The 16,361-nt window shown below is 38.8% G+C and overlaps 1 protein-coding gene and 1 long non-coding RNA gene across 5 annotated transcripts in view; one reads left to right on the top strand and one right to left on the bottom strand.

The window, feature by feature from the left end:
• The window catches only part of LOC134654116 (cGMP-dependent protein kinase, isozyme 2 forms cD4/T1/T3A/T3B), a 123,701-nt gene extending 118,885 nt beyond the window's left edge, over positions 1 to 4,816 (top strand). For all 4 annotated transcript variants that reach the window (XM_063509546.1, XM_063509547.1, XM_063509548.1 and 1 more), the window contains 5 exons: positions 33 to 352; positions 1,048 to 1,135; positions 2,358 to 2,542; positions 3,471 to 3,687; positions 4,593 to 4,816. In XM_063509546.1, coding sequence (XP_063365616.1) covers positions 33 to 352; positions 1,048 to 1,135; positions 2,358 to 2,542; positions 3,471 to 3,687; positions 4,593 to 4,758 — 976 coding nt within the window. In that variant the 3' untranslated portion in view covers positions 4,759 to 4,816. The remainder of the gene's footprint in view (positions 1 to 32; positions 353 to 1,047; positions 1,136 to 2,357; positions 2,543 to 3,470; positions 3,688 to 4,592) is intronic.
• LOC134654145 (uncharacterized) overlaps positions 1 to 16,361 on the bottom strand; it is a 299,175-nt gene that overhangs the window by 53,226 nt on the left and 229,588 nt on the right. The gene's annotated exons all lie outside the window — the stretch shown is intronic.

The raw sequence follows: 16,361 nt of genomic DNA, 5'->3' as shown, positions 1-16,361 counted from the left end.
TTTGAAAATGTCAATAACCTAAATATTTCCAGACTTAACGAAGAATTCGCAAACTTGCGCCTCTCAGACCTGCGCATCATCGCGACCCTCGGCATCGGCGGCTTCGGCCGCGTGGAGCTCGTCCAGATCCAGGGAGATCCGAGCAGGTCCTTCGCCCTGAAACAGATGAAGAAGGCCCAAATCGTTGAAACGAGACAGCAGCAGCACATCATGTCGGAGAAGGAGATCATGTCGGAGATGAACTGCGAGTTTATTGTGAAACTGTACAAGACGTTTAAGGATCGGAAGTACTTGTATATGCTGATGGAGACGTGTCTTGGCGGAGAGCTGTGGACGATACTCAGGGATAAAGGTGAGGTTTTGTTATATTCGTCGTATTATATATCAGTGTGCATAATGTGTATTGAAGAAGAGAGCTGATGCTCATATAGGGAGAAAATATTTAAAATAAAAACGTTAAAATTAAGCAAAAACATATGATCTACATCTACAATAGGTTACCTATATAGCAAATGCTTTTTCTGAGCGCTCCTTATTAGGTACCTCCAGTTCTACAGAATGCCTTATATTTTATTAGTTTTATTACCTATAAGTATATTCAATCTTTACTATATAATATAGGTTTTTCGTATGCACTAAATATTAATTATATAGTCTGGCTTATATAGTCTAAAGCAAGCCTGTTCAAAGTTTCTATAGATATTTGAATATACATTGTATAATGAAGGCAATAACTTCTAACCAAATATAGAAAAGGGCTTACTTGTGGCCATTGTAAATACATTCCTTTGTGGCCTTAATATAGCCAACAAGCCATTGAAGCTTTTGTCTAATTTAAGTCGACGACCTCTTTTCCATAGTTGTGTACCTATGAAATTGTTGTTCATGGGTTCGAATCCCAGTATGGGCATGTGTTCGTGAGATGAACACGCATATTTGTTACAGATGACTCGTATGCGGAGAAGCCTGTTATTTTGGGATTAGGTCAATTTTATTTGTCTAGAGTTATCGTAAATATAATTAATTATGAATGTTTATCGGTTCCAGGACAATTTGACGACGCAACAACAAGGTTCTACACAGCTTGTGTGGTAGAGGCGTTCCACTATCTACATTCTAGGAATATTATATACAGGTAAACTTCATTTACTCTTACATGTAGGTATTGTTCGTTCAGAAGAACTAATTTCCCACAGTATTTTCTTTACACTTTCATTATTTTATTTGTCTTGGTAATGTGACTTATAATATACACTTTCATTATTTTATTTGTCTTGGTAATGTGACATACTTTTATTATCTTACTGTTCCTTGGCTGTTAACGTGTCGTGTTCAGTCTTGCTGACATATTATTTTTACTTCATGCTCGAAACATCAAGACAAATTAATAAATGGAGGTAAATGTGATTAAGTAGGTAACGTTTTAATAACTCAGAACTCAGAACGACAGACACAATAGAACAACGACAGTAGTTGTTCAAAACAAAAGAAGTCTGTGAATTGCTAATCCACGTACGTAAATAACCTAAAGAGTCGTTCTAAATTTAGATTTACCTGTTTTAAGATTTGATGATGTCATATGCCGCTTGAAGCTATTTCAATCAAAATCATGTTTTTCGAGGCAGAAAAGTTACTAACTGGTATTTTATTAGAGGTATTCAGGATCGCCATGTGCATTTAGAAATTTAAGGTTTTTTTATTCTTAGCATAACCTTAGCATAACTGTTCTTGATTATACGATGCAACATGGTAAACATACGCAAATACAATTTTAAACCATAAAATAATAAAACTTTGCCGTTTAACATAACTTCCCCGTCACAGTTCTGTAAAAGCGAAATAACTTAGTATGTAGTTACTACAGATAGACTACCTTCACACACAGTACAGTTACTCTGACGCGGTGGGCGAAGTTATGTTAAAGGGCAAAGTTTTATACTTTTACGGTTACCTAACAAACACTTCAATTAACTTTAAGCGTAAGCGTAATTTTAGATCTGTGAGACAAACAGAAGACAGGCAGCCGGGCTCAATAACAGCAATGTAATGTAAACCGGTATGGTTCACTTACATCTATTATGTAAAACTATAAGATGCAATTTTTTTTGAAAAGATGTGTCCCGCCGAGTTTGTTGCCGGTCCCATATTGGGATACCCTCCTCCAATTGAGGGGGGATTTAAATCTTCTCAGGGCAGAGGTGTAGGGTTGGAGCCGGTGTAGCTTTATTTGACGTTCATAAGCGCATTGTAATTATGCCTACTTGAATAAACTATCTTTTATCTTATGTTGTTTTGTTTGAAAATTACGTAGTTCAATGAACACTTAACCATCACCAAGCACCACCATTATGTTCTAGGGATCTTAAACCCGAAAATCTCCTCTTGGACTCCAAGGGCTACGTGAAACTGGTGGACTTCGGCTTCTCCAAGAAGCTTCAGGCCAGTCGCAAGACGTGGACGTTCTGCGGTACTCCGGAATATGTGGCGCCTGAGGTCATCATGAATAGAGGTCACGACATCAGCGCGGATTATTGGTCCTTAGGTAAGAGATGGGAAGAAAAGGCAGCACAGTATGACTGAATGCGAATAAAACTCACACTTTCTAAGGAAACTTTAACACAAAGTAACACAGAGTGAGTGCAATTGAGTGTTATGTAGTGACAGAGATGCACCTTATTTTTTTTTGTTGCAATGCACGTCAACTAGACATTTTTAGGGTTCCGTAGCCAAATGGCAAAAAACGGAACCCTTATAGATTCGTCATGTCTGTCTGTCTGTCTGTCTGTCCGTCTGTCCGTCTGTCTGTCCGTCCGTATGTTACAGCCACTTTTCTACGAAACTATAAGAATTATACTGTTGAAACTTGGTAAGTAGATGTATTCTGTGAACCGCATTAAGATTTTCACACAAAAATAGAAAAAAAACAATAAATTTTTGGGGTTCCCCATACTTCGAACTGAAACTCAAATTTTTTTTTTCATCAAACCCATACGTGTGGGGTATCTATGGATAGGTCTTCAAAAATGATATTGAGGTTTCTAATATCATTTTTTTCTAAACTGAATAGTTTGCGCGAGAGACACTTCCAAAGTGGTAAAATGTGTGTCCCCCCCCTGTAACTTCTAAAATAAGAGAATGATAAAACTAAAAAAAATATATGATGTACATTACCATGTAAACTTCCACCGAAAATTGGTTTGAACGAGATCTAGTAAGTAGTTTTTTTTTATACGTCATAAATCGCCTAAATACGGAACCCTTCATGGGCGAGTCCGACTCGCACTTGGCCGCTTTTTTAAAAGTACCTTTGTTGTTTTCTCCATAATACCAAGCTAAACAAAGACAGTTATATTCTTTACTGTTCAAAAGATGGCGCTAGCGGCTAGCGTTCCCGTTTGCGACTTGTTCTAGCAGTTCGGCTACTCACCGACAGATGGCGCTGTTACTGACATTCAATCTTAACATTCCAGGTGTCCTCATGTTCGAGCTGCTCACAGGCTCGCCGCCGTTCACGGGCGCCGACCCGATGAAGACCTATAATAAGATCCTGAAAGGCATCGACGCCGTGGAGTTCCCGCGCTGCATAACAAGGAACGCGGCCAATCTCATCAAGAAGCTGTGCAGGGACAACCCGGCCGAGCGGCTTGGCTACCAACGAGGAGGCATCACGGAAATACAGAAGCACAAGTAAGTGTTCACTATTTAAGGGAAAACCAGACGATAGGATGAAATGGTTCTTATTTTTAAATTTCTCGCTCGATAGATGAAACTAAACAACTTCCAACAGTCGCCTTTAATTAACACCGACGAACTGGGCTTGACCTAGTTGTCAATTATCGATATTAAATTTTCGTGAGACATATTTTAAACTGTTTAGGCGACAACGGTTTCACTCGCATGTCGCCAATAGCGACTAAGAGCCACTTGCACCATTCCACTAACCAGGGGTTAACCGGTTAAACCCTGAGTTACCATGGTTACCAGTACAATTTGACATTGGGTTAACGGTTTAACCGCTTGACCCCGGGTTAGTGGGATGGTGCAAGTGGGCCTAAGAATTCAAGTGAGTGAAACCGTTGTCGTCTTAACAGTTTAGTTCTCAATTGAAAAATCTAACTACCTTCGATTATTTTGTGAAATAAATCATTATCTTCTGATCCGCCTATCAGAAGCAGCGTCATATTATATGTAACTTGCTTGTCTCCCCATACTATATCTACGCAGCGTAGTTCAACCAGACACAAAAAAAAAACCGGCCAAGTGCGAGTCGGACTCGCGCAGGGAGGGTTCCGCACCATCAACAAATAATAGAGCAAAAAAATCGTGATTGTTGTATGGGAGCCCCCTTAAATACTTATTTTATTTTTAGTATTTGTTGTTATAGCGGCAACAGAGATACATCATTTGTGAAAATTTCAACTGTCTAGCTATCGCGATTCATGAGATACAGCCTGGTGACAGACGGACGGATGGACGGACGGACTGACGGACTGACGGATTGACGGACGGACGGACAGCGAAGTCTTAGTAATTAGGGTCCCGTTTCTTACCCTTTGGGTACGGAACTAACTAACTCCCGAATCCCATTCCAGATGGTTCGACGGCTTCAACTGGGAGGGCCTGGCGCAGCGCACCCTGGACCCACCCATCATGCCCGTCGTCAAAAACCCCGTGGACACGCACAACTTCGACCAGTACCCGCCTGACGCCGACGAACCGCCACCGGACGACCTTTCCGGCTGGGACGCCACCTTCTAAACTATAAGCTGGTGCTTTTTACTAAACTACTTTCTAACCTCAAATTTTTCCGAATAGCCTTTAAGAGCAAGCTTAACACTGACTTTACCGATTGTGGTGGTTATGACCATTTTGAGGCAGGAAACTTGTTTATGAAAAAGACATGGATGAATTGAATTTAAGAGTCGTAGACTCGATATTCGAGAACGCGACTGGCGAAGCTGGCCACGAGAGGTCGCTTTTGGCGTCACTGCGGGTAAATACGACTTAGGTTCGGAGATGGCAAAATCCTAAAGTTTATTTATTAATATGAATTTGTAGTCTCAAAGCTTGCCAACTTAAATCTTTTAAATTGCAATTGTCGGAACAATCCTACGTTGCGGCGTAGTTTGTTATATTGCCATTAACTTTAGTTAAGTGATTATCGTTATATTTTAACAGGGTGACCGGAATGCCAAAATATCGTGTTACCATATTTCCAATAACAAAAATACATGTGAATGTATATCAATTTTCTAAAGTTGTTTAATGACGTTGGTTTCCCTTTTTTATTTTATTTTTACCGATCTTCAACTTTTACCAATTGGCCTTTGCGTCTATTGCAGACGATTTATGGTGCAAATCGGAGAGACAATGACCTCTCCAGACTTAACACCGCCTGGGACGGAATTAAGGAAACGCAGGGATGCCCAGCACCTGCATTACCCTCTCGGCTTTACTGTCTTAACCCACAGGAAAGGCGAGCCAATACGTGTGGAGGCAGGTCGGCTGCAGGAATCTGCCGCTTATTTCAGGTTGGACCCTACTCGCGCCTTACGGTAACTCCATACCGGGATTTAATTTTGGAGTATCCTTCTCCTAGATGGATTGCAAGCCAATGCTAAGAGGTCCATCTCCCCTGTGACGAAACAGCTTTTTGCTTCGTTTGTGGACTTAGTCGCCTCGTACGACACCCTTATCCCATGTGAGGGTTGGCGCTATTCTAAAGCCGGCCACCACACGGCAGCAACTTTTACCATAGTCACCATAAATAGTATAATAACTAAATATCTATTACCTATAGAATATCCATGTTGTATCCATGTTTTGTTTGTTATGTATTGATGAAGTTAGGTATGTTTTTATTTATTCTTTTTTCATGTAAAGGCCGATTATTTTTGTATATAATACATGATAATACTCAGTTTATAAAACTGAATCTAATACTTAGTTAACCACGTGTTAAGGCTTATTATACACTACAATCATTTAATCAATTGCTGAACCATGTATATGCTTTTAAAATGACAGTGAATGACATTGTTTTAAACATTTCATTTATTCCGCGTGTTTTTGTTATAATTTTAAATTTTTAATTCAGCATGGTGCTCAAATGGTGTATAAAAGAGTTTGTTATTTTTATAATTTCTAACAATATACATAACCACATTATGTATTAAATATTAGTTATTTACTAGGAGTAAAATAATTTATGAATTATATTTTAATATCCAAAAGTCCACTAATCTTTTGTTTAGTATTTTGATAAGTATCTAAGGTAAATGTCCTAATGTTTGACATCAACTGTTGGCACCGTTATAATTATACAACCTTCATTAGAAGGTGGCAACTATTGGGCTAGTGGCAAGTACTGGGACATTTACGTCATTAAAGTTTAGTTTGTCATGTACTAAACGTAGGTTGCTTTCTCTAATGGTAGCTATCTCGTAAACATGACATATTGTAAGATTGTTAAGACTATAATCTAAATCGGAATAATTAAAATAGTCAATCTAATTCTAAGTCTTCCATTCACTTTATTGTAAATATCCTATTAGTAAAATTCGATACCGTTATATAAATAACATTTAAACCTAATTAATTTGTGTATGAATTTGTAAGTAAAAATTGTTTTTGAGACGTGAATTTATAATGTTGTAATTATGAAATATATTTTTTATTTATAAGAACACTATTTTTGTAATCGGTTTAGTAATTATGCGAATATTTGAGAAAGTATGTAAAATATACTTTAGTTTAATAAATTGTGTCTTATTTACTGTCATTGCCGCATGGTTCTGCTGTAAGGGCCATGTCCTTGTTTGTCACTACAAATAAAACAACATTTTACTGTTTCCTTACTGGTACTGATAGGTACATAATAAAAAACCGGCCAAGTGCGAGTCGGACTCGCGCACGGAGGGTTCCGCACCATCAACAAAAAATAGAGCAAAACATGCAAAAAAACGGTCACCCATCCAAGTACTGACCCCGCCCGACGTTGCTTAACTTCGGTCAAAAATCACGTTTGTTGTATGGGAGCCCCACTTAAATCTTTATTTTATTCTATTTTTAGTATTTGTTGTTATAGCGGCAACAGAAATACATCATCTGTGAAAATTTCAACTGTCTAGCTATCACGGTTCGTGAGATACAGCCTGGTGACAGACGGACGGACGGACGGACAGCGGAGTCTTAGTAATAGGGTCCCGTTTTTACCCTTTGGGTACGGAACCCTAATAAATCAAGAGAAATGGTGTTCAAAGAAATAGTACCTACAACAACTGTTTGGATTTAGTCAAAGAGAATGAAATCACTACGGCTGACAAAATGACTGAATGTGGCACAAGGCCCCAGCGTTTTCGGTTCTCAGTACAAAATTTATCCGTCAAGCCGTAGCCATTTTGGTGGTGGGCAAGCTGTGTATGTGTGCGTAAAAATGTGTATGTTGAGTTGATTGCACGTTTTTAGGGATGTGAATTTGTCGATTTTAATCATGTTATATATCGATACTCTCTACACAGCGGAATGGAATAGCGATAAATGTGCGATAAATTGAAGCTTTGATATCTTCACCAAAAATAAACAACCTGGAAATGCTAATGGATAATGAATACTTTATAATATAATAATAAACTCTATTATTGCGAAAAACATTTTATTTGGTTTTAATGTAACTTTTATATGTGGCGTTCCATGCCTCCTTTAGACAATAATTCAAATAATAATAACGAGGTCATAATTAAGAGTAACTTAAAAACTTCTCAATTAATGATTACAAGGATAAATTCTATATCTGGTTTAATTTATCGCCCGTATTGGATTTACACACTGTATATAAAGTTTGTTATAATGGTTATCTGTTAATTTTAGGTACTTAATTAAAATCCTTTCAAGTAAAATTTTAATTGTAAAAAAGGCCGTATAGTTCGTCGATATGACTTTATCGACGTGGCCACATGCCTCTGGTTTAATTTATCGCCCGTATTGGATTTACACATATATATTACACACTGTATATAGAGTTATGTTATAATGGTTATCTGTTAATTTTAGCTACTTTAAATCCTTTCAAGTAAAATTTTCAATTGTAAAAAGGCCGTATAGTTTAACGATATGACTTTATCGACGTGGCCACATGCCTCTGGTTACTCATTGTAAATCGTACATAAAATGTGTCTGTGTGTGTGAGGCTACGGTGACAGATGGCTTAGGCTTCATCTTTAAAAATAATACATCTATGATGTGGCAGCTAATCAAATAGCCAACATGTATTGTCAACAGATAAAATTAAAATTTATTTATTTTATTATACAAAAGGTTAATGGTATTATAAAAAATCTTACAAAAATAACTTAAATACTCGTATAACTAAATATTATAATATTTTAATCTAAAATACCTCCGCGAGTTGTACCGGGTGCAAAGGGTGTCAACTCTATTATTAAATTAATTAATTATAGTTATAAAGAGCTCCTGTGTAAAAATATGTCTTAAGCCCCATTGAGATGCATGCAATATTCGATAAATTGCTAACTACAGAGTACAATGAATTCATTCGTTCATCTGCATCGTTCGACCAAATACATCCAACTTCTATACTTAAGTAACAACAGCTAGTATATTGTCCAACTAAATGAAAATTGAAACTAATTCAAACGGGTAAGAGGGTTAAAGAGACGAGTTTTTACGGCTGGGCAGCTTAAGTCCACTATCTGCACCCAACAAGCCTGAATACGGTACGGTTTTAGAGGGATTTACTTTTTTCATACTCCGAGTTCTTGCCAAGATTATACAGTAACTACTTAAATTAATAAAAAAAAAATATTTTAATTAACTTTTATATTTTCTCGTAAATGAATTATCGAATTGTGAGTTACGTAAGGTAACTGACGTAATTCGCTGTATCGGATAATTTCTGAAAACTTACATAATATGTTAACATGTAAATTTATATTACGGTGTAATAGAACAGCTAAGACGCGAGTAAACAGATTCAAGCGATTTTGAGAAATATCATGTACGTTCACTAAGGAGGAGTTGTAAAGTTGCACCTATTACAGGAATATTTGACCCCCGACCCCACATGAATTACCATTGTTAAAAAGTATTGTTCCCTGACTACACAAAAGGGGAGGAAGGCAGGCCATAGACTACATGGATGACCAACGTCCAGGATATAAAAGAATGTGGCCTATCAGTCGACGATCCTAAACAGCGGAATAGATGACGCCTCAAGATCAAGAAAGCCGACCCCGGCGTAACGGGATAAGGCGAGGACTAAGAAAAAGAGTCAGTCACTTTGACGAGATGTCATATTATGCATTCTTACAACTGGGGCTGCTGGGACAGAAAGCTGGGCTCCTAGGGACCGGGATCAATGTCGTTCGGTCTCTTGCCATCGTCTTTCGAAACGCCATTCGGTTCGAGAATAGCTGGCGCGTTGACGGTGACAAGAGACCGGCGGATGATATTTTCATTTTAGGCAGCGTGCATCTTGTTTTGTCTCTAGTCACATGTTATTTATATACAATCTAAGCCACCACTTTCGAGCGATTTAGTAGGCGTTTTAGAGCATCACCTTTGCCTTTCATTGACTCGAAGCCGCCTTTCCACTGCACCATCCGCAAAGTCCAACTGCATCAAAATCCGGAATTCCGCCGCGCGCCCTATCACCACCACATTCCCTATCCTGTCCGACTGCCTACAAAGTTGCTGGCCTATTCCTAATATTCCTGTAGCATAACAAGCGCGGGCGAGTCAAACAAAACGCTCGTCCGAACCAGTGTACTAAGTCTGTATGCGTCTAAATAGGGTCATTATTCCAAGATTTCCGTTTTTGATTTTGTTTCGATTTTGTGGATCGGACGCATCTTAAATGTAGACACATTGTGAGGTGTGTACCAGCAGATACGACGTTTTGCCTATGACTATTTAGATGAAATTTGCTATGGACATAGGTTCAGGCCCTTTAGGACATCGGATTTTTAACCGCCTTCAAAAAAAAAGGAGGTTCTCAGTTTGACCCGTATGTATGTATGTATGTATATTTGTTCGCGATTATCTCGCGTTTGGCTGAACCGATTTTGATGCGGTTTTCGGAAAAGTGTTTCTTACATTCTGGAGAAGGTTTTAGTATACATAGATCTGAGCTGATGCTGAACCCTGGCTGTACCCAGTGGAACTCAGGTTTGATGCAACATAGGCTCACGCTGTTTTGGTCATCCGACACGCCTTGATGAGCACTTGGGAGAGCAGTACCCAAGATAGAGCTGATGCTGAACCCTGGCTGTACCTAGTGGAACTCAGGTTTGGTGCAACATAGGCCCACGCGATTTTGGTCATACGTCACATCTTGATGAGCACTTGGGAGAGCAGTACCCAAGATAGAGCTGATGCTGAACCCTGGCTGTACCTAGTGGAACTCAGGTTTGGTGCAACATAGGCCCACGCGATTTTGGTCATTTGTCACATCTTGATGAGCACTTGGGAGAGCAGTATCCAAGACAGAGCTGATGCTGAACCCTTGCTGTACCCAGTGGAACTCAGGTTTGGTGCACCATAGGCCCACGCTATTTTGGCCATCCGTCACATCTTGATGAGCACTTGGGAGAGCAGTACTCGAAATAGAGCTGATGCTGAACCCTGGCTGTACCTAGTGGAACTCAGGTTTGGTGGACATAGGCCCACGCTATTTTGGTCCTGCGTCACATCTTGATCAGCACTTGGGAGAGCAGTACCCAAGATAGAGCTGATGCTGAACCCTGGCTGTACCCAGTGGAACTCAGGTTTGGTACAACATAGGCCCACGCTATTTAGGTCATCCGTCACATCTTGATGAGCACTTGGGAGAGCAGTACACGAAATAGAGCTGATGCTGAACCCTGGCTGTACCTAGTGGAACTCAGGTTTGGTGCAACATAGGCCCACGCGATTTTGGTCATCCGTCATATCTTGATGAGCACTTGGGAGAGCAGTACCCAAGATAGAGCTGATGCTGAACCCTGGCTGTACCCAGTGGAACTCAGGTTTGGTGCAACATAGGCCCACGCTATTTAGGTCATCCGTCACATCTTGATGAGCACTTGGGAGAGCAGTACCCGAAATAGAGCTGATGCTGAACCCTGGCTGTACCTAGTGGAACTCAGGTTTGGTGCAACATAGGCCCACGCTATTTTGGTCATCCGTCACATCTTGATGAGCACTTGGGAGAGCAGTACCCAAGATAGAGCTGATGCTAAACCCTTGCTGTACCTAGTGGAACTCAGGTTTGGTGCAACATAGGCCCACGCTATTTTGGTCATCCGTCACATCTTGATGAGCACTTGGGAGAGCAGTACCCAAGATAAAGCTGACGCTGAACCCTTGCTGTACCTAGTGGAACTCAGGTTTGGTGCATCATAGGCACACTTTGTTTTGGTTAACCGACTTGTCGTCGTGTGCCTATGTTGCAGAGTTCCACTAGGTGGGTCGATAAACTTTTTTCTAACTGCCTTTAAAAAAAGGACGTTCTCAGTTTGACCCGTATGTATGTATGTATGTATATTTGTTCGTGATTATCTTGCGTTTGGTTGAACCGATTTTGATGCGGTTTTCAGAAAAGTGTTACATTCTGCAGAAGGTTTTAGTGTACAGTACATGGATGGTTTGAAAAACCAATTGGACCCCGTAGGTGGCCATGCTATCCGTATACCTACCAACAAATTTAAGTTGCTGAAACCGATTTAGATAAAATAGTGGGAGTGGGAGTGGGAGGCAGACTCGGACTGGGACTGGGAATGGGAGTGGGAGGAATATACATACAAATCGTTTAGCACCAAAACGTCATATTATGTTGTGTCGCGATTATCGTCGAGTTAGGTCATCACCAACATTAGTAGGTAGTTACTAGCCCAATATTAAATGGAGAGCCTAACAAACATATTTTAGCCCAAAACCTAAAATAAATGAAGTACCTACCTATCACTAAAAAGTAAAAAATAAAATAAAATAAATAAAAAAGAATTAAAAAATTAAAAATAAACAAAAATAAAACCAAAATAAAATAACTTAATATAATATCTTTTTTAAAAAAAGGGAACCGCCTTCAAAAAACCAACCCACTGAAAAGTACAAAATAATTTTTATATGGCACCCCTTTACGTGTCCAGTCCCTATCCCGTCGTAAAGCAAATTTTTGCCAAAAAGTAATTAATACCTAATAATAAGAAAAATGATAATCATCCGGGTAATTACTTAGTTTTTGAAGGCGGTGCCAAACCAACAAAAACAATCTTTACTACCAATCAGAAAAAAAATACGAGTACGTAGTACCTACAAAAACTAAATTAATGAGTAAACTAAGTATGTCTTTATAATGCAAGTAAGTGCAGCATTCTTCGTTGTCTAAAATATCGGTTCTCAAAAATTTTGGTTTGGCACCGACTTCAAAAACTAAGTAATTACCCGGATGATTATTAATTTTCTTATTATTAGATATTAATTACTTTTTGGCAAAAATTTGCTTTACGACGGGATAGGGACTGGACACGTAAAGGGGTGCCATATAAAAATTATTTTGTACTTTTCAGTGGGTTGGTTTTTTGAAGGCGGTTCCCTTTTTTTAAAAAAGATATTTTTTAACAATCATCATAATCATTCAATGCAGAGAAGTTGCGGGCAGAACCCAGTACGTATATTCACATCACTAACTCATAAAAGAGTATTATTCCTGCTGTAAGCTTATGTTATTAAATTAACACTTTCAGTGCCAAGCGCCCCATTTCCAATTTAAAACGGCCCACCCAGCGGGTTCTAGGGCAGTGAATGTGTTAATCTTATTGAATCTTATAATTAGAGTAGGATCATACTAAGTTTTTTGCCAATGCTATGCCAAAGTCGCTCCAATGCAATGCAAGCCTAGCGTGGTCGAAGTCTATTGTGCGCGGCATACGGTATCAACGGAAGACCAAGGCCTAAGCAACTGGAATAACACCCCTTTACTCTTCCGTATCGAGTGGGTTGCGTTTGCAAATGTTTGCGTATATTTGCTCAGCATAATGGGGTCAAGCGTAAATACAGTCAGTTACAATAGACAAAGTTAAATTGAACAGAATGCTTTGCTTTGCAGGATCGTAATGTTGATTTAGAACGAGTGAGCTAATGCATGCACATTCTTCATATAAATAAATCTGTGTGCACCTAACACCTAAGTGTATATTATGCCGAATATGTTTACCTTAATACAAAGTGATATTTTTCACTTTGTGTTATGAAACCCCTATAACGACCCACCCCCCTTCTCCCTAGCATTGCACGTTCTAGATAAATGATGCTTCTCATATTTCGTAGAATATTTATGAAAGGAAAAGTAATAATAACATTCATAGCGGTTAAAGTAAATTCAATTTTATTTCGAATCAGCCTTTTTTGTAACTAAAAAAAACAAATAGAAGAAACATTAGCAATTGTCAGTCAACGTCAGTATGCTAAACATTTAAATACGCCTTTCAACATAATAAAATGTAAGTAATATATAAGTTTATTACAAATAACGTCTTATCTAGATAATTTCATTACATATTGTTTTTTTATTCCGCGAGTATAGGTAATTATAATATAAAACTTTACTTGCCTTATACAATACTGAACTAAGAAAATTTGCAGTTTGTGAATCACACACCAAGCCAGCGAGCGGTACCTACAGTATTTGGATTCCATCCATTGGAACATTTATGAAGAAATCAACAAGTATCCGAGACCAGTCAAAACATACAGCGACAGCGGTTTATGGTAACTTACTCTAGGTCCATGGGGTCCCAGCGCGCATAAGTTGTTCGCAGAAATCGTGAAGCGTCTGGTTGACGTAACTGGTGACCGAAGAGCTGGCGGCTACCTCGCACAACGTATCAGCATTGCGATACAGCGAGGAAATGTCGCCAGCATCCTTGGTACAATGCCTCAAGGGCCTATTTTAGATTTAAGCTAGTTTTTAATTTCTTTTAGTAATACACTGTATATATCTTGTTTAAGGTTAGTTTTGTTTCATAATTTATAGGGATCATTAGGGACACAGATCTACCTAGGATCCGATAACGTTAAGTTTTCGTCATGTTTTCACGGAAGGTGCTCTTAGATTATGCATTGTCACTGTCAAGTTACTGCAAACTTAGCGTGGTCGAAGTCTAGGCTTGTACTGTACTTACTATATTAAAATAAAGTCAGCATCAATAGTTGCTAAGCGGGCGAGGTGTTCAAAATGATCTTGACGCGACTTTATTGTTAAGAGAACAAGAGCGCGTCAATGTAATTTTGAGCAAATCGCCCGCTTAGCAACTTCTGCTGCCGTCTGTACCTACTAGACGATAGATTACAAAAACTCGTCTATTACAAAAGGTATTAGGTAACGAAAAATATTATTATGAATTTTGGCTTCACATTTTAATACGTCGGCTTAATGGACCTAGATTCCTAGATTATGCTACGAGTATTCTAAGTCAGTTTATGAGTTTACCGCATATAACGGCTAACACTGCTCGCATTTATTAGACCGATGTCACTTATTTACGATCAATGAGCGTATAATTCACAACGCATTTTCTAGACATTGAACATGTGTTATAAGAAAAATAAAAAATACTACTTACAGAAAGAAGTATTTGTTAACAAGTTGACGAGATGTCATGTCACTGTCATGTCTTGGCTGAAACAGACAGACCAATGAACACAACTCATGTTTTTATTGTAAACCAAGAAATCTTGCCCATCGGGTGGTACAGTCAGCAGCAGAAGTTGCTAAGCAAGCGAGGTGTTTAAAATTACCTTGTCACGCTGTTATTCCCTTAATAATAAAGTCGCGTCAAGATCATTTTGAACACCTGAACCGCTTAGCAACTTCTGCTGCTGACTGTACAATAAGACACTGCTGCACCAATCTTAATATTGTGTAAATTGTGTTGCGTTATATTGTGGCACTTCTTATACATATATGTAGTAATGTAATGATTTTCCCACGTTATTGTGGCGTTTATATGCTCTACAAAAAATGTATTCATGCCGTATATTGTATGCACCGTGTTTATCTTAAAAGGGGTAAAAAGTCAGTGTTTGTTTTGATTTATTTTAGGAAAACACTACTCAAAATCAGGAGTAGGTAACTCTGAATCAGGTAGAAAACGTAGGTGAGAAACGTGAGTAGGTACCTTACCTACCTACTTTCTTTTCACTTCATCATACAGTAAAGTTATTAGTAATTTTTTACCCAAATTCGTTAAAGAAAAAGCGGCCAAGTGCGAGTCGGACTCGCCCATGAAGGGTTCCGTATTTAGGCGATTTATGACATATTAAAAAAAACTACTTACTAGATCTCGTTCAAACCAATTTTCGGTGGAAGTTTACATGGTAATGTACATCATATATTTTTTTTAGTTTTATCATTCTCTTATTTTAGAAGTTACAGGGGGGGGGGGGACACACATTTTACCACTTTGGAAGTGTCTCTCGCGCAAACTATTCAGTTTAGAAAAAAATTATATTAGAAACCTCAATATCATTTTTGAAGACCTATCCATAGATACCCCACACGTATGGGTTTGATGAAAAAAATTTTTTTGAGTTTCAGTTCGTAGTATGGGGAACCCCAAAAATTTATTGTTTTTTTTCTATTTTTGTGTGAAAATCTTAATGCGGTTCACAGAATACATCTACTTACCAAGTTTTAACAGTATAGTTCTTATAGTTTCGGAGAAAAGTGGCTGTGACATACGGACGGACAGACAGACGGACAGACGGACAGACAGACAGACAGACATGACGAATCTATAAGGGTTCCGTTTTTGGCTACGGAACCCTAAAAAGGAAGGCTTGTGATTTTTGCGCAGTCGTGGTTCGTAGCTATGTGGGTAGGTAGCGTTAACCTTTTGGACGCCAATGACCGATATATCTGCACCGTGGGTTCAACGCCAAAGACTGATTAATCGGTCACAGACCACAGAGTAACATAGACCTACGTGCATATGCATAAAGTTCAATTTCAGTTTTGACACTTGGGTGACGTGGCGTCAGCGTGACTTTTGTGTTTGACACGGCGTCGAAAAGGTTAACCTATACGATTTTCAAAATTGAGCGATTTCATTTTTGTGGCGATAACGATTTTCAATAGGTAATTTCTTTAAAAGCGTTTTTCTCGAAATCAACCACTACAAAGATTGCAACAGAGTTTCTAAAACCAGAAATTAATTTCCCTTTTCATTGCCGCGGCCCTAAGCGTGAGGCAAGGAAGCAATACATTTTCGCGCGGTGATCACGTCATTCCTGTGGTCCTATTGCAAAATGTAACTTGATCTCTGACTCGTATGAGACCACGTGCGAATCGAAGGTCTTAGTGT

The sequence above is a fragment of the Cydia amplana genome, chromosome 14, assembly GCF_948474715.1.
Source record: "Cydia amplana chromosome 14, ilCydAmpl1.1, whole genome shotgun sequence".
Taxonomy (NCBI): domain Eukaryota; kingdom Metazoa; phylum Arthropoda; class Insecta; order Lepidoptera; family Tortricidae; genus Cydia; species Cydia amplana.
This window is presented reverse-complemented; position numbering and strand designations above follow the sequence as displayed.